General features: G+C 43.2%; 1 protein-coding gene across 4 annotated transcripts in view; it reads left to right on the top strand.

The window, feature by feature from the left end:
- Positions 1–651: 651 nt before the first annotated feature.
- The window catches only part of MTCL3 (MTCL family member 3), a 50074-nt gene continuing 26194 nt past the window's right edge, over positions 652–24531 (top strand). For 2 of the 4 annotated variants that reach the window (XM_084777425.1, XM_084777424.1), the window contains exons 1-3: positions 3124–5692; positions 6138–6362; positions 8290–8448. In XM_084777425.1, coding sequence (XP_084633551.1) covers positions 4595–5692; positions 6138–6362; positions 8290–8448 — 1482 coding nt within the window. In that variant the 5' untranslated portion in view covers positions 3124–4594. Of the gene's footprint in view, positions 2492–3123; positions 5693–6137; positions 6363–8289; positions 8449–24531 lie in introns of those variants that run through there. The other 2 variants (XM_084777423.1, XM_084777422.1) reach the window with 2 other exon arrangements.

Below are 24531 nucleotides of genomic sequence, written 5' to 3'. Positions count from 1 at the left end.
ACTTTTGTCAGATGTATGGTTGGTAAAGATCTTTTCCCAGTGTCGCTTTGTTCTGTTGACAGTATCTTCTGCCTTACAGAAGCTGCTCAGCCTCATGAGGTTTCAACACTCTCTTAAAGTACAAAACAAACCTTTTGGGCACATGAGCTCTGATGTAAGCACTCTTGATTTTATTAGACTTTCACTGATTAAAAGTGACTGGTCACACGGAAACAAATACTGAAGCAGAGATGTTTAAGCCGATCACAAATTCTCAGAGAAGCAGAACTGTGTGTTATACCTTCCTAGACTATTTTTATATGAATGTTTTATTTATAAAGATTGATCTAAGAGATGTTTTATCCACTGAATGGGATATGTGGGTCTTAATATTTCTTAAGAATGTTGCATTTCTGAGGGCTGGGAGTGGTGGTCCACAACTTCAACCCCAGCATTCAGGATGCAGATGCCTTTGAGGCCAGCCCAGGGTACATAGTGAGTTCCATGCCACCCAGGAATACAAACTGAGACTTGTCTCAAAAAAAAAAAAAAAGATAAAAGTGCAAGAAAGAGTATTGCAATTTATATTGGGATACATAATGAGGAACGGTTCAACACAAACTCAAAATAACTTGTAATTTTTGTGGCTTTATTTGGGTATGCTAATAAATGATTGATAAATGTCTCCATCTAGACACCAGAGGATTCTCTTACCAGCTTTCTAATATTCAAGAACAAGAACAATATCTCAGGTACCTCAATTCTCACCACTGTGTCTGAGGCCTCTCAGGACAGAGGTGATTTCTCCACTTTCTTTGTACCGCCAGCACCTTGGACAGTGCTAGTCACAAACCAGCTCATAGCGTGTTTTAGAGCCTAAAATGATTTCCTTGTGGTACTGTTATTTGTAGTCACTGGAGTAGAAATTACCTGGGCTTAAATTCGCCTTTGTTTCATTGTGATGTACTGCTTCTGTGAGAATTACTCCCAAATTATTGTCACATTTTTTGGCGTCATTTCACTCTTAAGACGAGTTATAAAATAAAGTCTCTGCTCTAAAGTGAGCGCAAGACTTGGCACATTTTTTTGCAGAATATCTAAATTTTGGCCCCCACAAAACCAACACATCAATGTAAGAGAAATTTAATGACAAAAAGAGAAATGCCCCCTTTAAGCCAGGCTTATGTATTCTCACTTGCAAGCTTACAAGAGCATTCATAGGGATACAAGCTGGGAGGGGGCTCTTGAGCCTGCTCTCTGAAATAAAATTAGAAGGAAAAGGAGAAAATTTCCTTCAAACGTTAAAAAGTTTTATTGTTGTGTAACAATATGGATAAATGTAAACTGGTAACATATTTCTCTTAATTCCCTGACCAGCTAATTCTTTATTGATGCATCCCTCCTATTACTCACGTGCACAACAGTAAAAATGTGGATCCTAGAAACTGCCGGGTTGTTTTCACTGAAGAAACTAGCCTTCTGTGAGAGGAAGGAAAAATGTGGTGCCCAGTGCTACTTAAAGGTCGCATTTATTCAGTTTGAACTAAATTAGTCGTTTCTTCCTATCTTCTCAAGAACCCTTTGTTTGTGGGTCTGACAAGCATTGTCTATTCGCGGAAATGCTATCCCAGAACTCCGCCCGAGCTGGGGGTGGGGACTGAGCGGCGCGTGGAGAGATCGACTGTGCATTAAAGTGAGTGAACAAAGAGAACTCCCGGCTGCGCGCGCCAGCTCCTCTAGGCTGCATCGGGGAGACTCCGGAGGGTCAGGCAGAGGGTGCAGGCTGCTCCAACTGGCCTCCCAAGAAAAAGAGCTCAAGTAAATAATTGATGGAGATTGATCGGACCGGAGACAAAGCTTTGAAGGAAACCAGTGCATCCGATTTTAAGCGATTTTGGAGTCTTCTGCCAAGTACAGGAAATGGGAGTGGAGCAAGGATTTTGATGATCCAGGTTGATAATTCTCCATCTCGGGCGTGGCTCTGGCCTTCCTGTCTTTTTGCCTTCCACCCGCTACCCTCGTTTCCCCATCCTCACCTTCTCTTTCCTCTTCAAGCAACCACTCTTCTCCGGTCCTTCCTTCAGTCCCTCCTTCTTTCCAGCCCAGTCCGTGAGGTCAGCTCATGAATAGCTCTGCACTTCCTGGGGAGCGTCTGGCACGGGTTGGTACCCAGGGCATTGCCTGCTGCAGTTACAGCTACAGCCCAGCCCAACTGAGCACCGCCACCGCCTAGGAACCGGCTCCCAGAACTCCAAGGCTTTGTGGTTACAGCCTTTGTTTGGAGAAAGCAAGTAGGTGTGGATCCCGCGCAAGCAAGAGTGCCCAGCAAGAAAGTCGCCTATAACACTAGGAAGTTGAACTTTCTCTGAAAGATAGAAAAATACACTTGGCGGGTCTCTGGATGATCAGAAAGAAGGCAGTGCTGTTGACTTGCATCAACTTCCTGGAACCAAAGCCACTACAGAGAAGTGAGAACTTCTGGGTTTCTGAGGAGAAGAGGATGAGAAATGGGGTGGGTTCTGGAGCAGATAGGATTGGATATTGAAAGGGTTGATTTGGTCTTTACTGTCATTACTTGGATGGAGATTTCCACTGGAGAAAGCTTTGAGATACAGTACCTCACTACTTTGTAAGAGAGCAAGAAACAACCGTTAGGTGCCTTAGATTGTAGAGTTAGTTACTGGAACCCAAGCTTTCTCCAAGGTTAAAATAGTCTGGGCGGGTGGGGGTGGGGGACACGGTTGTCAGGCTTCAAGTGATGGCTTCTCAGTTCCTGTGTGGATCTACTTAGTTAAATATAACTTTGTATCATCAGTATAATTACACTGGGTGGCCCACATTAGTCTGACCCATGATAAAGTAGGCCGGACATCCTAGCAGTGGATGACTTTGTTTTTCCCTCTGAGGTAGTCATTATCTTTGTGTTCTGAAAGGAGATCCCAGAGGCATAAAGGGAGGTGGAGAAGGGGCATTTGGGTACCATTTCTTTATGAAAGGAGAAATGATTTTATCCTCAATTAAGTGACTTACAACAGACAGTAAGAATAATAATGTAAGTAAGACACTGGGAAGTCTTCTCTCCTAAAAGGGGTGTGTGTGTGTGTGTGTGTGTGTGTGTGTGTGTGTGTGTGTGTGTAGAAGTTTGTGTCTAGTCATGGCCTTCCTGTGTTTTACAGATAAATGCGGTTCTCCTGGAAAAGGGGCCAAATAAACTAGCTGACTAGATCACTGTTTCTAGTTTAAAGTGACATGTTTGTTTTGGAAAGATAATCATCATATCTTAAAGGAAGATGAACAGACTTCTGGGTGCTGGGTATTCTGTTTCAGAATTTGACTTCATAGGAATGAGTAAGCATTTTAACATTTGTAAATTTTATGTGTATGGGTGTTTTGCCTGGGTGTATATTTATGTACCACATAAGGATCTGGTACCCCGGAATGCCAGAAGATGGTGTTAGGTTTCCTGGTACTGAGGTTCCAGACAGTTGTGAACTGCCATGTGAGTGCTTGGACTAAAACCTGTGTCCTCTGAAAGAGCAGCCAGGGCTATTAACTGCTGAGCCATTTCTCTGTCCCTATGAGTGGCATTTTAAAGCTTCAACTTAGTCTATTATATACCATCTAAGGAGTTGTTTAAGAATGGAACTGTTTTCTACATTGTACTTTCAACTCAGTGCTTTTAAGTGCAGGACACATGAGCATAGAAAAAATCATTATTAAAAACTTCAAAGCTTGTAGATGGAGCTGCTCATCAAATTTTACAACAAGTATTTTTTAGCTACAAAAATAATCTCCTTGGGATTGCCAATGACCGAATCTTATAACTAACTCTTAATGACAGCTTTTTTTCTTGAGACTGAGCTTGATTTATATTCATTCTTTGCGTGTGTGTGTGTGTGTGTGTGTGTGTGTGTGTGTGTGTGTGTTCTATTCTAGAGAAAGTTGGCTACAATTCTCCAAAGACAAGCTCAGAGGCTTGTGCTCAATGAGACAAGTATCATTTATCTACAGTAAATTTTCTCTAGGACCTCCCATTGTAACCTTGTTTTTTAAATTGACACCTGGGAATACTAATTAAATAAAACTTTCCCCCACTAAACTAGATTTCAAATACAGATTTTAGGTTGAAGGAAGGCGTTTGGCAACTATAATATCCAAACATTTCCTCTACATTCCAAAGCCTTCTTCACACTTTATCGACCCTACCTCCCGCAGTTTCCTTTCTCATTCCTTTCTTTCTGAACACATGTCTCACCCTTTCCCAAACCTGCTACCTAGGGAATGCAAGCTTCAGCTGTCTTTAGATCCAGCATTTGACCGAGATGGAATAAGATGGAAACAGCGCCACTTCGGGCAAAGTGAGAACTTACAGGCCTGTATCTTTTTCCTAGTCAAAGCTTTCATTAAACGTTTGGTTGCCCGATCTCATAATTCTCTGTAGCATCTCTTGTCCAGCAAAATGACCTTTGGCTCTGCAACAATGTAAACTCGCTGTATATTTCTCTTCTTTTATTTCCGTCCCAGCTTAGAAAGGAAGGTTGGTGGCAGAAAGAAGAGGACTGATCTAGAGATGGACGATTCCAAGTCGCATCAGGCAGGTTCTTCCTAGACTGCCATGAGTCAGCCACCGTCTGGGGGCGCTGCCCCAGCCGCAACCTCAGCTTCTGCCGCCGCCGCAGCCACGGAGGCTCGACTGCACCCGGAGGGCAGCAGCAGAAAGCAGCAGCGAGCTCAATCACCAGCTAGGCCTAGGGACAATTCTCTCCGACAGACCTCCGGGGCCACGCGGTCCCCGCTTGGGGTCGGCCCTAAAGTCAATTCCGTTCGGCAGCAGCAGCTGCAGCAGCAACAACAGCAGGGTAACAAGATAACGGGTCGGGGCCCCTCTGGGGCCGCCTCTAGAGGATGCGGAGGCGGGGCGGAGAAGGCGGCGTCCTCGGTACCCAAAGGGGCTGCTCCAGGAGCTGTCCAGCCCGCGCCTGGTGCTGAAGGGTCCCCCGCGGCGATCCTAGCGGCTGTGAGCTGCAGGAGGCCGGGACCGCCAGAGGAGCAATCCCGAGAGATAGAATCGGGGCCCTCGAAAGTCGGGGAACCCCCTTCACTCGGGGTAGGAGGAGGTGGGGGCGGGGAAGGAGGAGGAGCCGGCGGCGCCCCGGGGGACCGGGAGGGGGGCGCTCCGCAGCCGCCGCCGCCCAGGGGTTGGCGAGGGAAAGGCGTCCGCGCATCGCAGAAGGGTAACAGCGGCGGGGAGGGGGTCTCCCCTTCACCACCCACCGCTACTACAAGCAGAGCCCCCGGCCCGGGCAGCAGAAACTCTGGAAGCGGCGTCACAGGGGGCGGTAGCGGCGGTGGCGGGAGCTACTGGAAGGAGGGATGTCTGCAGTCTGAGCTCATCCAGTTCCATCTCAAGAAGGAGCGGGCGGCAGCGGCGGCAGCCGCGGCTCAGATGCACACTAAGAACGGTGGCGGCGGCAGCCGCAGCTCCCCGGTCGCCGGCTCCCCTGCCATCTGTGAACCCCTTGTGGTCCCCTCCTCCTCCCCAATGGCGGCCGCCGCCGAAGGCCCCCAGCAGAGCGCCGAGGGCAGCGGCAGCGGCGGGGCCATGCAGGCGGCCGCTCCACCTTCGTCGCAGCCGCACCCGCAGCAGCTCCAGGAGCAGGAGGATATGCAGGAGGAGATGGAGAAGCTGCGGGAAGAGAACGAGACTCTCAAGGTGAGGAGGAGAGGGGGGTGGGGACAGGATGGGGGAGGGGAAGTGCAAGAGCCTCTAAGGATTAGGGCGTGTCCCGGCAGGATTGGAAAGCTGCTAACCTGTTAGGGCCACCAGGAGGGAGAGAAGGTGGGGGGGAGGTCCATGGCCTGCTCCTAATTTGAATCGGAACTAATATTAATACCGTTGTGTTTCATTTAAAGCCAAATCTAGGCCTTCATTTATCTAGTTATCATGATTTGCCCCACTTTCTCGCAGGCAGCGTGAGCTAGAGTACCAGAACGGAAGAAGGCCTAAACTAGGCCTGGTTTTTCTGTTTCTGCTTTCAGAAACTGAGGAGAGGAGGCAATCAAACTAAAAATTGGGAGTAGAAATGGGATGTAGGTGGTGCGTATCTGAGGGGCTAGAGGCGAGACTGATTTTGACCCATGGCTTGTCACCATCTCAGAACGAGATAGATGAGCTGAGGACCGAGATGGACGAGATGAGGGATACTTTCTTCGAGGAGGACGCCTGTCAACTGCAGGAAATGCGCCACGAATTGGAGAGAGCCAACAAAAACTGCAGGATTCTGCAGTACCGCCTCCGCAAAGCCGAGCGCAAAAGGCTCCGCTACGCACAGACCGGGGAAATTGATGGCGAGCTGTTGCGCAGCCTGGAGCAGGATCTCAAGGTCTGTCCGCGGGGGTGGGGCGGAGGAGGGCGAGGGCGCTCCGGGGGTCAGCGGGTGGAGCCTTTGGTTGAGGGCTCTTTGAGTTCAAAGGGCGTTCTGTGATGGCTGGCAAAGGATTTCCCTTTCCTAGCGTTCACCACAAAATGTCAGCATCTGGGAAGGGGAAGGAATGTTCAGTTTAGTGTGTGTGTGGGGGGGGGGGGTCCCCTGGGAATAACTCTACCAGAAGTAATGGGAAGAGGGCGCCTCCCTCCTGCGCTGAAGCAAGGCCATTGTAAAGCGGGGGGCTCTGCATGGCCTGGACTCCAGTGATCTGGCTTACAGTGCTGTATTCCGGGTAAAGGCCAGGTGGAGTCAGGCCTTCAAGAGTAGCAGTGTAGATAGAGTACTGTGCAGCACCGAGACTCAGTGCAGACTAGAAACAGTAACTAAGGTCTCTTTCTGCAAGTCTCAGCTTCCACCCAGGCCTCTTTACTACCGACACTCACCGCTGCTGTAACTCCCTTGTCTAAACAGTGAGCCCTTTGCAGGAGAGCGAATCCAAAGAGAACACCTCATTGTGAAATGAAGTTGCCCATTCAAAATGTATCCCAAAGGACAAGTATGCAACATGTATCCCAGTACGCAAGGGGAGTTAATTACTGTAGATTCATTTCAAAGGAAGCTCTGAGTAAGCATTTTGTGGAAGTCCTTGCCTCGTTCTTTTCGTTTCCTTTGGAGTGAGTCAGGACTCCTGAGGGGCTGTAGCACAATTGTGTACACTATTAATTGATTTCGAGGAAAAATTCTATGAGGTAGAGATTATGAAGGGAACTACTTCAGAGGTGCACCAATGGCACTTTTCAGAAATGTGCATTGATATCTTGCCTTAATGCATGTCTGTGCCCCACATGTGTGCCGGGTGCCCTTGGAGGCCAGAAGAGGCCATATAATCTAGAAATTGAACGCGGAATCCTCTAGAAAAGCATCCAAGTCTCTTGAACAGTGAGCTACCTTTTCAGCCGCAACCAACAGTGCTTTTTGTGTAGGTTCGCTTCACACACCTGCACCTTGTAACAAGATCAGCAACAGACAAAGTCCCTCAGTCAAATCTAAACCAGGACTGACTATGTCCTGAGCCTCTACACTGGATGCTCGGCATTCCTTCAAAGCCCTGTAATTCTCAAGATAATCTCAAAAGGTGGGGTGAAAATATATATTAGTTATTAAAACAAAACAAAAGTAATCACAAGGACTAGAATGTGTCCTAAACTTAAATACTCGAAACCAGCTAGAGCTATAAGGGAAAAAACAAGCACCACTACCCAGTAGTTAATAATGTCATTTTTCTCCATTTATCAGTATGGAGGAGCATAGTCGTAGCATATAGCTCATGATTTTACTGTAAAACTAAAGCAAATGTTAAATTTACCTATAAGTGAACATGAAATAAAACACACATTTCTCTGATCTAGTGACGTTAAGGGGGAAAAAATGAGCCAGACCATCTAACTACCTGTTACTGAACATCTTTTTTTGGTTGTTTTTTTGTTTTTTGTTTTTTTTGTTTTTTGTTTTTTGTTTTGTTTTGTTTTTTTCGAGACAGGGTCTCTCTGTGTAGCCTTGGCTGTCCTGGACTCACTTTGTAGACCAGGCTGGCCTCGAACTCACAGCGACCCGCCTGCCTCTGCATCCCGAGTGCTGGGATTAAAGGCGTGCGCCACCACGCCCGGCTTACATCTTTCTTAATATGTCCCCACTCTGTAAAGCAGGGACAATACTAGCCTCTATCCCGTGGGATTGATGAGAGAGGCTTAAGTGGTTGATAAGTGTGAATGGTTTATAGATGAGGAACACTGTCATATGCTAACTGCTATGCCAATATTGTCTCTTAATGCCTTCAATATGAATAAAATTTTATTTTATTTTTACAAACACATCATTTCAGGTTGCAAAGGATGTATCTGTGAGACTTCATCACGAACTGGAAAACGTGGAAGAAAAAAGAACAACAACAGAAGATGAAAATGAGAAACTGAGGCAGCAACTTATCGAAGTTGAAATTGCAAAGCAAGCCTTACAGAATGAACTGGAGAAAATGAAGGAGGTTCGTATCTGTTTGTTTCATGGTGACCTGTGTCTATGTGTGCTCAGCTCTTTAGAATAGAGTCTCAAGGCTGAACAACTGCTAACATTGTCTTTCCTGGTTACAACTTGTCATCCCACTCAATACAGTAAGAAATGGAAATTTTCATAGAAATGAGTGAGTAGTAAAGACAATGTTCTACCTTGAACTACTTCTCATTTCACTTACTGGGAACTACAAGCGGCTTCTATTGTTGGAATGTGTGTGAATCAAATACACTAAATATTATACCACACATACACATGATATCAAGAAAAGAGAGAAGTGATGAGTGTTAGCTGAGGGGAACAGGCTTGTGAGACCATGGCTGTGTTCATAGGACAATAAACTTCTAGACCATGCAGGGCTGTAAATGCCATTCCATTTACTTCAAGCATTATTTGAGTTGTGTCTATAGCAAAGCTCCCCAAGTTGCTTGTTGCTGAGAATACTCTTCCCAAGATTTTCCAAGGCAACCAGCTCAGTCCCATCAGAGCTCTGCTGAGATGTGAGGTTCACACAATTGTACCTCAAAGTGATTCATCTTGGTTCTCTCTTTTAGCGGGGAGATTTAAAGTCCTCTTTTCCATGTTCCGTTTTATTTACCTTCAATCTTCTGAATGGATAATGATCATAGAAAATAATCAAAGAAGAGAAAAACAAAAACAAAGAAGTCTACCAATAAGTCATGATAACCACTTCCACTGAACTAAAAATATTTTTATATTATTTGAGTTACTGACAGCATAACATCTGAAACCATGAGTGAAAATCAGCAGAAGCAGAAATGGCCTCCTGAATAGTTTTCTCTGATTAGATATGTAGAATTCCAAAAAAAAAAAATTATAATCTTTTCACGTACTGAATATTGAACCACTCATGTCTGTCATTAACAGTAAAACTATTAGCTGTATGATTAAGAATCTGTAAGTGTGAGGACTCTGAAATATTCTTTTAGTGGAACAAGCTATTCTTTGTGTCCACTTACTCTTATATTATCTTAACTTTAAACACATTCGCATTTATTTATTTATTTGTTTGTTTGTTTATTTTTGGTTTTTCGAGACAAGGTCTCTCTGTGTAGCCTTGGCTGTCCTGGACTAACTTTGTAGACCAGGCTGGCCTTGAACTCACAGCGATCCGCCTGCCTCTGCCTCCGGAGTGCTGGGATTAAAGGCGTGCGCCACCACCACCCAGCTCTCATTTATCTTTTTAATATTTCATTTATTAACTAATTATTTTTTGAGACAGGCTCTCTTTATGTAGGTATGGAACTTTCTCCATATTCTAAGCTGGCTTCAGATTTGGGGTGTTCTTCCTGTCTCTGCCTCTCGATATCTGAGACTGCAGATGTGTGCCACCTGCCCTTACATTCAACATCGTTTTAATATGGCAAAATAAGTCCTATTGTTGCTATGTGCTCCTTGGCCACTAGTCCAGGACGCCTCTGTGTTACAGTAGAAAAATACGGAGATATGCTTCCACCAGTGTCATATGCTTCCACCAGTAACTAATGGGGCGATCTTGGCAGCCTTCTCACTTCTACTTTACCTATTCTAAACTGAGAAGGTTGTTTCACATGATTTTTCATGATTCCTCCTAAGACACATGTTCACCATGCAGTCCAAAGCACTGCCATTTAGAGAACAGCACACAATCTTTTTTTCCCCTGAAGTTATAAAGTCAACTGTGAAATTAGCGTTACGTATTACCTTCAGCAATAGTGCACAGGTGAGGAGTTGCAAAGTTTGTTACTCTGTCTCTAGGGGAGGAGGGAGTGAAGCAGGTAGCTGGATTAGTGTGCAAGGACTGCATTCACAAAATGCCAGATACCTCGCTTTCTCACAATCCTGGAGGCCAGGGGCCCAAGGGCAGGGTTTCGGCAGGCTCGGCTGCTTCTGAGGGCTGAGAGAGAAGGGTCTGGCCCAGGTCTACCTCTTGAGCTCGTTGATAGTCATCTCCACGTTCCCATGGTGGGCTCCCCGTAGCTACGTGCTTGGTTGCTACAGAGTCTGTGTGCATGTGTGCAAGCCCCATCCCTCTCTCACACTAGAGTGCTCTCTGCCTTCCCCGCCTCTCCTTCCCCCTCCCTCTCTCTCTGTCTCTGTCTCTCTCTCTCACACACACACACACCCTTTGTGTGTGCCTGTACACTGTGTAGATGCTTGTGGAGGTCAGAGGTCAACCTCAGATGATGTTTCTCAGAATCTGTTCACCTTGTTTGTTGAGACAGGATTTCTCACTAGTGGCTGAAGGACTAGGCTGGCTGGCCAGGAAGCCACAGGGATGCATGTATCACTTCGTCCTCAGTGCAAGGCTTACAAGGGTGCACCAGTACACTCGGCCTTATTGTGTGATGCTGAGAATGGAGCTCAGGTCCTTGGGATTGCAAAGCAAGCAGCTTATTGTCTGACATATTATTACGCCAACACTCTTCAACACCCAGTACTTCCTATTTAAAAGCACACAAGTCATATTAGACTAAGGTCCACCCCAGTGGCTTTACCTTTCAATTGATTACTTTTGTAAAGAAATTACTTCCAAATAATTTTCCCCCCACCTCAAGATCTTCACCCAGCTGGGGTTAGGATTTCAACAGGAATTTAAGGAAGAAGGTAAAGCCTAGTGTGGGCAACCAAGAAGTCCAGTGTCCTTGTCAGGAGAGTTCTTTCCTGTCTATGTGTGACCTTTTAAAAATCATTATTATTTTAATTTTTACACATACATTTATATTATTACATATATAGACAATAAACTATATGCAGCAAGAAGAGCCATGAAACAATCAGGAATTACATAAATGTCACATTCATAGTGTTTTGGCTATTTGTATTTGACAACCTTGAAGAAAACATCTTTGCTATCTTAGTGAGTCTAAAATTCTGAATGAGAATCAATATCTACCATATCTCATCATTATCAACTTAAGACATCTATCTAGACATAAAGACATCTTAACCCCCCAAACAACTAAGCTTAATTGTAAAAATTACCTGAGTAAACAGGAAGTGCAGGTTAGCAGCTTCCAAAGTGAAAAAAAAATGAGAGACAGTTTGAGTAGTCACCCAAAACTCTCTTATAATGTTGGAGCATCAACTTCAGCCTTCTGGGTCAGTATATCTGACAGACGTATTTGTGAGGCAGGAACTACTGAGGACTTGCTTACCCTGTCTTCACAGAGTTTGGCTGTCGACTTTGCCTACATCCAAGCTTGCCTATTTTTAGGCATAACTCTGTCAGTGTGTAACCTTTTTTTTTTCCCCTTGGAGGAGGGGGATCCTGGTCTTTGTTTACACCATTAAAAGCATTCAAGTAAATGCAAACATTCCTTGATGACCAGAGAGAAAAGAGAAATATCTTGTAATTTGGTGTCATGTGGCTATTTCTCAAGTGAATATTCAGACGCTTGTGTCTAAGAATGGCTTCAGTTGAGGAGTTGGGAGCTGGCTCAGTGCATGAAATATTCACTGGGCAAGCCTGAGGACATGAGTTCAGATCCCTGGCACTCTTGTAAAGCCAAAGCAGGCCACAACGTGCACTGTGCATCACCCAGTGCTGCTGTAGTGGGGAGACAAAGGCAAGCAGATTCTAGGGCCTCACTGGCCAGTAAGCCTAGCCTATATGCAGAGACTGGGGTTCAGTAGAAGGCCATGTCCTCCAAAAGAAGGTGAAAAGGGAGACAGGAAGGCACTAACGCCCAATATCCATGTACTTACACACACACACACACACACACACACACACACACACACACACACATACATAAGTACATACAAAAAAGAATGGACTAAGTGTTTTTGGAATTTCATCCTGTCTCCTGAGAAGAGGAAAACACTCAGAGAGCCATCCACTAGCCTGACAGCCAGACCCGTCCTGCAACTTAAAGTAAACATTACTTCCCTGTGATGTTTTCTTTCCCAAGGCCTCTGGCTCTTAGTTAGGAAAATGTGGGTCCAGCACCAGACAGTGGGGGCCTGAAAGATAATTCGGGAGGCCTCAGACAACTCTGATTAAATAAGGCCGCCACGAGAGTCTGGGGAATTTAGCAGCACTTATGCAAGACATCGGCTTTCTGTGTTTATGACGAGTGGGCTCCAGATATTTATGTTCATGACTATGGAGGTGCACTCACCTGCATTTGCGTGCGCTTCGAGGTCAGAGGTCAACATCGGGTGTTTTCTTGGTCTCTGTCTTACATTTTGAAACTGTGTTTCGCCTCTTCCCTTTGGACTGTTGGCCACCAGCCCAACGAGGCAGGAGCAGCAGAAGGCGCAGGGCCTAGAAGGCCTTAAGCACGATGGAGATCAAACACTCTGGGAACCGCTTCAGGAGATAGCTCAACTTTACTCAGGGAGAACCAAGACTATATACCCCTTGGGGAGTGGGCGGAGCTTCCAGGATAGGCGTTCATAATTGGTTGAAACCAGGCATGTTAAAGATGCTTGTTTTGCTTTTGGCAGCACGCTCCTATCATACGAGCGGGGAACACTCCTATAGGCGCAGGGAGGGGAAGCTAGCAGGAAGCTGTGTCAAGGGCAATATATCAAATGTGGTTAGCGGCATCCATGTCTAAAGACACTCTCCAGATGGAGTCAGGCAGAGAGCTGCAGGCCCTGCTGGGGAGAGGGAGTTCCCCCCCACCCAACGTCGAGCTCAGAATGGCTATCTGGACAGGTGGACTGCAACCTCAAACAGCAGGGTCCTTCCAACAGAAACAGTGTCTCTCACTGGGTGAGAGCTCAGGGTGGAGCACACTGTTGGCCAGGCTGCCTTAGGCAGTAGGGTCTTTGCGTCTCTCTCGTTGCTCCCGCAAATGCTGAGCTTGCAGTTACATGCTGCCATGCTGGGCTTTTAGGTCGCTGCTGGAGATTTGACATTGGGGTCTTATGTTTGGTCCACAGCAGGCACTTTGGTCACTGGACAATCTCGTCAGCCCAGGACATTATCTTTTATAAACAGGTTTTTACTAAGAAAAATAATATTAGAAAAAAAATGTGTGGTTGGGAGGAAGGAAGCAAAGTAGACGTTGGAGAAAGAAACAGATGGCATATGGAAATATAAAGGTACACAGTGCGAACAGGGGGAAACGAAAAACAATCTGGCAGGCATAACCATCTACCCAAGTCTGACTTTGTCGCGTCAGAAGAGTGCCTGTAGGAAACACAGTTTAAAAATCAGAACTATATCATTCAAGCAAGGTATCTGAAGCAATGAGGGCATCGTTTAAGAGGACAGCGTCAGAACCTAGCTGCAGGCTGGTGAGGTGTCTTAGGAGGTAAAGGCACTTGCCTCCAAGCCCGACACAAGGTGAGTTTGGTTCCCAGACTCCACCTGTTAAAAGCAGACTATCAGCTCCCTAAAATTGACCCCTGAGTTCCACACACAGGTTTTGGCATCCTCCTAAATAGTAAATAATGAAAAATAAACAGCTGCCATAGTAGCAAGACTTCTCTTTTATTTATAAAGTGACGATACTTAAAGCCTTACAGGGAATTAACCATATGAACTAGAAGCCTTTCATGTCAGTCTACCCATGGAGAAAGACAGAACGATGTCAAATTCTGATGAAGAAAAGACACTGGCTAGAGAGTACAGTCATGAAATATTAAATAAAACAGTCCTCTAATGCTAAGATTTTAGCTGCGTATGTCGATCCTTATAGATGTTGAACAGTGCCCGTGAGACCAATAGACCATCTGCTAGAGTTTGGAGCCATTTACTACAACTTTAACTAGCTCCAAGGGTATTGACCAGTTGCTCTCAGAGCTGGTGGCTGCACAGAGTCCTCGGCACCTGCGTACACCCATCTGCTTGCTGTCTCCCTCGGAGAGGATGGAGTGGGCGCTTGGGAGTATGAGCTGAGTAGAAGCAGGATGCGGGTAATTAGTTTAGGCTTTTGCAATTTGTTCCATATATTGAAACAGCTGATATTCTGCCAACTGCAAGCAAGAGGGACCTCTTAAAATGCTGCCTCCAAATCTTAATGGCATCCTCACCCCCATTACGAAACATTAATTTGCTAGCAGCGGTATGTCCTCTTTCTGGAGTAAAAGGCTTTTTAACCTTTGCTATAACCCAGAGAAAGCGACAGCCTGACTTTCAGGGTCATGAAAGACCGAATGCAGTAGAGACTTCCATGGAAGTCGTTGCGCACAAAGAAGGAACTCTTTGGAAGTCAGGATAGTGTCATGCACGAGTAAGGTAAAGTCAGGGTTTGTAGGAGGCTCTGTACATGGTCTCCCACCTGAATGAGTTTTTGCCTTTGTGAGATCAGTTGCTACCCTTCGTGGAGTTCTCCTGCTGTTACTAGAGGGAGCATCGTTTTTGGACGCTTCCAAGTTCCTTATGTCCATCATGAGGGAGGGGATCCTCACAGGTCATATTTAGTGCTCACAGCTTGATTTTTTTTTTAAAGTTCATGATAGATATTTGAGCAAAAGTCATTAAGAGAAGACCAGGAGGAATGAGCTGGCGATGAGAACTATTCGCTGGATCTTTACACTTCAGAGCCTCTATTGTCTTTGCTGTTCCTTCTCTTAGTCTTGTGTCAGAAGCTTAGAAAAAATAGTTTCCTTAAAATTTTCCAATCTTGGCTCTAGAGGGCTCTTACCTGCCCAGCTGCAATGGCATCGTCCGCCTTGGGGCTTTTATTTTCTGCGTGCTTGGTTCATATTTCCTATCTATTATAATGAGCTTTCATTCCGGAACACAGAAATAATTAGCACTATAAATTTTAGCAGCAGTATCACTGTTCTTTTAATACATTGTGGTTACATCAACACATCCGGTGCTTTCTACATACAGGGGATTTTAACACTTACATTTAAGCCCTATGTGTTCACAATTTTATATGCATTTTATCATATAAAATTAGCTGTTGTATTAACCATACTTGTTTTGTTAGGTCATATTTATCTAAGTTATAAGGTGCAAAAAAAAGCAATTCTGAATGATAAATCAGTGACAGCATAGCCTATGATACAGTTCTAATGGGGGATTATTCAACACGTGACTATTTACTCCCAGTCCTGATAGTTTATTAAAATGTGGAAAATGAGGGTGGCAGAAATGGCTTATTGGTTAAGAATGCTTGCTGCATTTCCAGAGGGCCTGGGTTCAGTTCCCAGCATCCACATGGTGTCTCACAACCCCCTACAACTGCAGTTGCAAAGGGTTCAATGTCCTCTTCTGACTTCCTTAGCTTTCTGCACATGGTGCACATGCACACACTCAGTCACATACACATATATATAATATGTACGTTTAATAGTCAGTGCTATTGACATGACCATTATTTTTAAACACATGGGAATTATTTTTCTAGTCATAGCCAAAAGTTTGTCAAATAACATAGAAGGGAGTAATAAATTAGACTATGCCCCAGAAACATTAAGAAGCTTGCCTTCCACAAAGTTACCTTTTGTTGTCAACATATATTTTAATTGCACTTTTATCTACTTTGTCTTCTTATGTGTATGTGTATGCACAAGTCACGGCACCCATGTAGAGGTCAGAGGACAGCTTGTGAGAATTGACTTTATCTTTCTGTTCTGTGGGTCCCAGGGATTGAACCTGGGTCATCAGGCTTGGCAGCAGGTGCCTTTAACCTGCTGAGTCATCTCCCAGACTTGCGAATACATTTTCAAAAATATGGTTTGTTGAGGAATTATAAATTTTACTGAATCTTTTTAAGTGAAATTACCAACGTAGGTGCATCTGATTAGAAGTAATCCCCAAATTCGGTCTTAGGCAAGTGACTTTTCTTCAGCTGTCAAGCAGAAGCAAAGGATCTCTTAGATAAATTGATATATTGTTTTGTGAAATATACTGCACATTTATTACAGAATATATATATATAATTTATGATTATTTACATAAAAATATAGGTCAGCACTAACCCCCCCAAATACACACAGATAGTTGATGATATACCAGCTCCTTTCTTTGTTATACTATATATTCTTATATTATATTCTTGAGATTATAAAACTTTGCATAAGTACAATGTTTATGGACTAAGGACATAATCAATGGAAAAGCACTTGTCCTATATACACAAGCCCCAAACACCAAGAGAAGGGAACAGAAGGGAGTGGAGGGGAGAGAATTTCACCCGATTAAGCACACTCTTTGTGAGTGCACTTTCACTTCCAACTAAAATCCCTAACAACCTTGATGTTTAAAACATAATGGGCACCATCATTCAATAGCTGTGTTTGAAGATCTGCTGAATTTGCTGATAAGACATGTTCATGAGAGCTGAGTCTCCATCGCTGGTCTCTGCTTTGGTCCAGTTTGATTGATATGGTCTAAGAGCTCTGAGCTGAACTTTGAATGACCCACCCCGAGAGGGCAGGTCAGCAGTATGCCTATAGAAAAAGCTCATTTCAATAACTTATATAGTTATGGAAAGTTGCTTGGTTTTGTTTTTGTTTTGTTTGTTTGTTTGCTTGCTTGTTTACTTCTCTGACTTCTGTATACAGCTTGTTTTTAAAAGTGATTTACAAGCTTCATGATAATGCTAGTCAACAATTGAAACAAAAGTTTAAAACTCAGGTGGAGTGAATGTTCTAAGATGAAAGCAAGCTTGATATAAGGCATAGGCATTCCTGTGAAACGGCTCTGAGTTTACCCTCAACCAAAGTGCAGGAAACATCAAAATAACTTCTTTCCCAGCCACAACCAGACATGGAGGCAACACTTAGCTGCTAGGAAGTGTTGGGTGTTTTAAACCAACTCCATGACAGCCAGCATGGGTGGGTAAGCTTTCTAAGCAATGCTAGCTTGTCATCTACACAGTTATTAAAATAGAAACTAAAAGAAAATAAAATCAGGCATTTTTCTCATGACCTGCGAGCTTGAGTGTGATTTATTAGAAAATGTTCATGCTCTGAAATTGGGAAATTGCATGAGTCCCTGCCTATCCCTTCGTATGACAAATACCTGAACTTCGTAGAGCTTCTTCTTTACTTGTAAGTGTGTAAATTAAACAGAGTATTCTAAAAGTCCTTATAAAAGGGACATTTTCTATCTTATCAACTATTCATCTATATTCTTCCTTGAAGTCCTATCACCATTTGGTAAAAGAGAATGTATTACTGAATTAGTTGCCTTTCTGTGACAAAACACCTGACAAAAAGGAGGCATGGTTCATTTTTAACTTACTGTCCTCCTCCTCCTTCTCCTCTTCCTTCTCCTCCTCCTCCTCCTCCTTCTTCTTCTCCTTCTTCACATTTATTTATTTACTACATGTAGTGTGCTGCCTGCATGTGTGCGTGCAGGCCAGAAGAGGGCACCAGATCATTATAGATGGTTGTGAGCCACCATGTGGTTGCTGGGAATTAACTCAAAACCCCTGAGCCCTCCAAGGCGGAGGCATGGGCTTTAATCCTAACACTTGGGAGGCAGAGGCAGGTGGATAGCTGTGAGTTCAAGGCCAGCCTGTCTACAAAGCAAGTCCAGGACAGTCAAGGCCACACAGAGAAACTCTGTCTCAAAAAACAAACAAAAAAATCAAAAACAAAAACAGAAAGGCCTCTGAGCCATCTCTGCAGCCCCTAGCTTATTGTTTTAAGAGACAGTCTGTGATGACAGCAAGAACTCAAAGTGGCGGGTCACAATGCATCCACAACCAGAAAGAAGAGAGTAATGATTGTTTGTGTTCATCTCACTTTCTCCTTTTTATTCAGTCCAGGACCCCAACCTGCATAGTTAAGGTATGTCTTCCCACTCAGCCTAATCTAGCTAATCCATCATCAATGTGGCCCAAGGCTTGCCTTCTAGGTAATTGTACCAAATTGGCAATTCTGTCAAATTGACAATCAATATCATCACCATAATTTAATTTTTACAGTTACATTTTCATGATTTTTTACTGTGATGCAAGTCTATAGATAGGACAGAGAAGAGACTAGAGATGGGGAGACTGAACTAAACTGTAGGTCACAATCTAATTTTGTGCTGTAGATCAAAACTGAATATGTTACACATGGGTGTGGGGGCAAGCACAGCCTTCCTCATAACCTGGGCTGCAGCTTCCTTATGTGGCCTCAGCGATCTGTTCCAGGAGCCACAAACATCCATATATAACCAAGTCATTGTCTTTAGCAACAAACAAGAGTACTGAATGATGGTGTCTTAACAGAGGTAGGCTCTCTAAGCAATAAAAACCTCGAGGGTAAAATCTGTCCTTGTTAACTGCCTGTTAGCTGCCAGTCTCTCACCACTGAGGGTTCATGACTTGATGAGCATCAGTCCTGGGTGGCACATCCAAACATTTGCAGTTTTTCTATTACACAAATGATCAGTCTCTCATGACTTTGATGGTTTGGAAAGTTGTTTTTAATGTTCCCAAAAGTGTAATATAATTCTCTAATTTTGCTTGGGTTTGTATGTATGACAGACATAAACCTCGCATAAAATGAGCCCCTATTAATGATCTCAGACCCTATCTTTAGGAAGTCTAAGTCTAAAGATGGGACCTATATAGTAGAGGTGCTGCCTTCAGACTTTGGGTCAATATTATTGTTTGAAATATAAATATCCCCCACAAGCTCATGCCTGAGGCTTGGTCCCTGCCTGGCAGTCCTATTTGAGGACATTCTGGAAATGTCCGGGTTAAGCCTAGCAGGAAGAATTAGGCCAGTGAGAATGTACCTTTAAAAGTGATGCATGGGGGCTGGAGAGATGGCTCAGCGGTTAAGAGCACTGATTGCTCTTCCAGAGGTCATGAGTTCAATTCCCAGCAACCATATGGTGCCTCACAGCCATCTATAATGTGATCTGATGCCCTTTTCAGCACTGTATGCATAATAATAAATAAATATTTTTTAAAAAGTGATGCATGGTTCCCAGCCTCCTCCTCACACGTTACTTTCTGTCTGCGTAAGAATAACAGCCTCCTAAGCCACATATGCCCACTGTTGTGATGTTTCCCAAACATGCTGGGCAGAGCTACCATGGATTGAGAACTCTGAAGCCATAAGCCCCAGTCAGTCTCTTCCTGTCTTGACCTGTTCCTGTTGGGCGTCTTGTCACAGCAAATAACAGGCAATAATCCACATTCCTGTTCTCCACCTCTTCCATCTCCCATCGTGGGCAGTCTCTGTAACAGAGAAGTGCCTTTGCGTGCTACTGGAATTGTCAGAATATTAAATCCTTTACATCTCTAATGTAAAGGAAATAGCTCAAAACCCATACAATTTTGACTTTAACAAACATGAATTACTATTAAATATATGTATATATCCATATTTGTAGAAATATCCATATTTGTGGGGATTATTGGATGTCATTATGGAGATAGCCTGTGCACTCAAATTAATTCTTTTATAGAATAAAATAATTATGGGAGTGACAGTTCTTAATGGATTGCGCTTTGTCAGATAGTTATACTAAATGATCTGATGCCCTTGATCTCAGAAGGTGGTCATAAGAGCATCCAGGTTGAGTTCTCTGAGATTAAGGTCCCTGTAGCTTCTTCAACACCCACTTTGCTGTCAGGATATAGACAATTTGACCATCTTTGTTTGTAATTCAATAACTTCTATTTCATGGTTAGTGTTTCTTGTTTGGGTCCTGTTGTTTTGAGGCCTTTAAATTCACTATGTAGCTGAGGATGCCCTTGAACTTCTGATCGTCTCCTTCCAACTCTCGAGTGCTGGGATGACAGACACGTAGTAGTAAGCCTGCTTACGCTTAGTTTCAACATTGCTTTCCACATGCTATACTATAAATTCCTTCAAATGTGATGGAGTTTATCGTCATCGTTTCCATAGCACCCAGAACACTACCTGCCACAAAGTTGATGAAAAATAAGTAACTCTGGGGGAAAAAAAAACCCCTTCTAAGAGAACTGTTTTGTCTAAGAATTAAAAATAAAACAAACAAACAAACAAAAATATCCCATCAGAACAAGACTTTTGATGGTGCCCAATACAATACAAGCATAATGAGAACAGAGCAGGTGGATAAGTACAGGCTGACTCCCCTCACTGGTCTCTGCTTGCTGCAGAATAGAAGCAGGGCCCTGCTCATCAATGTGATGGAGCACAAGGTGTGCTCAGCTGCGTGTGTTCTGTAGCTTTATTGTTTGAATTTAAGAACGGCATTCCTACTGAATTCATGCATGCATACATACCACACATGTGAAAACTGAGGCTAAAGAGGAAGACTTTGTGAGGCTAACCTTGGGGCCATAGCATCTTGTCAGCAGTTGAAATCAGCATTCACTTAGCTCCTTAACACGCATGCTGCTTTGGAATGGGTGACGCACGGTATTGTTGCATATTGGGGAATATTTTCCAAATTAAGTATCCAGTGTTTTGTGGGTTTTTTTTTTTAAGATTTGACTGTATTTCAATAGATATACTGTTGTTTGTTTGAAGTTTTTAATAGATATACAATTATTTACTTGACATTTTAAAATATGATTCTGTTTTTTACATTCTGTGGTCATTTAAACAGATCTGTATACAGATGGTAAATGACATTTGAAGATGACATTTGAAGATGTCATTAAGCTTCCCTCCTGACATTTTTCCATCTTATACTTACATATTTCACTTAATAGGGCCATTTATATTCAGCACAATTCAACCTAGAGGCACTTAAAATAAAAAATTCAAAGCACTCTGTATTCATCTGCTGCCTAGCTCAGTTATTTCCAATTGTCTAGTCAATTAATCATAGAGGCAAATGCTCCATAAAATTTGCTCTGTTATTTTTTCTTTACTTCATGAAGTTTCCTACCATCCATCCCATTAGCCATGAACCTTGAATTGTAGCATAATCAGACAGTTGCTTACTGCATTGCTAAATATTGATAGCTAATATGTTGGCATGCAGGTATATCCTCTGCCTCTTTGCACATGAAAAAAAAATGTTCATACCATGACCCATGAATTTAAATTACAAAAAGCTTACATGAAAGATATTCTCTTCCAAAGACACATATAGATGTTGGGTTGATTGATTTAGAGGTCCAGCTAGGTGTAAATTAGAATAATTATATTCTATAAGGACTCTAATGGCAATTATCCTGTTTTAATTCTACTGTTGTTGACTCTAAGAATTTTATGTTTTGTAATATATATGCATATATATTCATATATATATAATTTCAGCTTTCCTAATCACTCAGTTAAAATGAAATTAATTAATTTCAGACCCTGAGAGCATATGCTAGACTTTATTAATACAAAGCTAGTTAGTGCTAATTATTCATTGTTACAGCATATAGTTTCAGTTTTAAGCTATCTTTGATTTCATATGCCATTATATAGCCATATAAAAATCCTGTGTTTTTGTCTGGTGGCTTTCGGCCACCACCTCTACACTACTGAACTGTAAACATTTTTGGAACCCAGACTTTTAAAAGTTGCCATTGGTAAACTTCATACAGTATTGGTACATTGAAATTACTGAGTTACGAAAATGTTTCTCTTATTGTCTATCCTTTTTTTTTCCCCCTTAGCTCTATGCTTTTGTTGCAATGAGCAAATATGAGTTCAGTGATGCAGGCAGGACTATAGAGCATCAAGCAGGGCTTATGTGGCATTTGGAGAAGACCAACAACACAAGGATGCCTTCATCACTCCAATAGATAGTAGATAGACGGATAGATAGATAGATAGATAGATAGATAGATAGATGATAAACAGACGGATGATAGGGCGAGCAAGCTGTGGAAACAGCATTACAGATGCAGTGGCAGCTGAACTATGGAATACGTCTACCTGGTGGTGCCTGTTGACTGTTGATTGAATGAAGGCAACTTGGTTACTTCTTTTTATATAGTGCTAAAAGGATGACGCTATGAGAAATGCTCTGCCCCACATCATCTCCCACCATCTTACCTCAGCATTCCTGCTAGTGCCACTTGGTGGAATCCAAGTGTGAGTCAAGCAGTGACTCAGTCTGAGTTCCCAGGAAACTCTTCCCTACTCTTTCTGGTCTGCAGTGAACAGTACTTAGACTGTCTTCCGGTAGCACAGAACAATGCAGAGAAAGGGCAAGAAGGCATCTTGGTAGCTACAAAAACATAATAATAACAAGCACAGGGATTAATGCCTGGGCACATCCAGGTGATAGTTCATTTATAATATGTCCAAACTATATAAACCTTAAATCAGTTTGTATTGTTCTTCTTTTTTAAAGCCTTGTTGCATTATAAAGGCTTGGCCATCACATGCTCTATTCATTTTTTTTCTTTTTTGCATCTATTTCACTAACTCTGGACAGCTAAGCTCTCATCCTTTTGCTTTTTATCCTTCACAACTATAACATATATACAGAGAGTCGAGGTTAGACCCATGCAGGCTTTCTCGGTGTCGGTTCAGCCTCAGTGTATCCCTAGGAGGCCAGGTTTGTTGATTCTGTCAGCGCTCTTGTGGTGTCCTTTATGCCTCTGACTTCAACAATCCTTCCCCCCCCCCTTTTCAGTAGGATTCTCCAAACTCTGCCTACTGTTTGGCTGTGTGTCTCTGCATCTGTGACCATTAGTGGCAGAGCCTCTTTAATGACACCAATCTATGACTCTAGCAGAATATCATTAGACATAATTTCATTGACTTTTCTTTGCCAGTCATGTTTGGTTCTATCCTTGGCCTCTGAGCCATCCGGCCTCTGGTTTCTGGTCTTTCAGGCAGTGTCAAAAGTGGCTACCCTCTCATGGAGTGGGTCTCAAGATAGTTAGCCACTCCCACAACTTCTGTGCCACCTTTACCCCAGCACATTTTTCTGGCAGGGAGATTTGTAGGTTGAAGGTTTTGTGGTTGTACTGGTGTCCCAAATCCTCCAGTGGACATCTCACCTGATTGTAGGAGATGGCTACTTCAGGCTCCATATCCCTCACTACTAAGAATCATAGCTAGGGTCACCTTAATAGATTCCTGAGCATTTCCATTGCACTCTACTTTGCCCCAAATTGCCCCCCAATTCCAGTTGTCTCTCCCAGTACTCTCTCCCTCCATTCTCTCCTGACCTGATCCCCCCTGTTCCCATCCCCAGCAGTCCCCAGCCCACCCACAATATCCCCTTTCCAAGGAGATTCATGCACCTCCCTTGAGCCCTTGTTATTGCATAGCCTCCCTGGGTCTGTGGATTGTAGCGTGATTATCCTTTACTTTACAGTTATTATTAGCTGTACAGTAGCATCAGTTGTAGCAGCAATATTAATAGAAAATATCCACTTATAAATGAGTGCATACCACATTTGTCTTTCTGGGTCTGGGTTACCTATTTCTGAATGACTTTTTCTAGTTCTATCTATTTGCCTTTAAATTTCACGATGTCACTATTTTTAAGAGCTGGGTAGTATTCCGTTGTGTACATGTACCACAGTTTCTTTATCCATTCAGTTTACAAAACACCAAATAGATGGAACCATAAAAAGAAGTCCCCTCATCACATTATAATCAAAACAGTAAATACAAGAAAGAATACTAAAAGCTGCAAGGGAAAAAGAGCAAATAACATATAAAATCAGACCTATTAGAAGTACACTCAACTTATCAATAGAAACTTTAAAAGCCAGAAGGGCCTAGACAGATGTCTGCAGACTCTAAGAGACCATAGATTCCATCCCAGACTACTATACCCAACAAAACTCTCAATAACCATAGAAAGAAAAAACAAGACATTCCATGACAAGGTCAAGTTTAAATACCTACCCACAAACCCAGCCCTACAGAAGATACTAGATGGAAAAATCCAACCCAAGGAAAAACTGCACCCACAAAAACACTGGCAATAAATAATCTCCCACTAACAAAACCAAAAGAAGCGCACACACACACACACACACACACACACACACACACTCACACACACACACCGCGCCGCCACCACCACCACCACCAACAAAATAATATGAATTAACAATTATTGGTCATTGATATCTCTCAAAATCAGTAGACTCACATTCCCCAATAAAAAAGATCTAGGCTAACAGAATGAATGCAAACACGAGATCCATCCTTCTGCTGAATACAAAGAAACACACTTCAGCATCAAAGACAGAGATTACCTAAGAGTTAAGGGTTGGAAAAAGATCTTCTAAGCAAA

This window comes from Acomys minous (genome assembly GCF_964271855.1).
Source record: "Acomys minous genome assembly, chromosome: 3".
NCBI classification, from domain to species: Eukaryota; Metazoa; Chordata; class Mammalia; order Rodentia; family Muridae; genus Acomys; species Acomys minous.
Note: the sequence above shows the minus strand (reverse complement) of the source record. Positions and strands in the feature narration are given on the sequence as shown.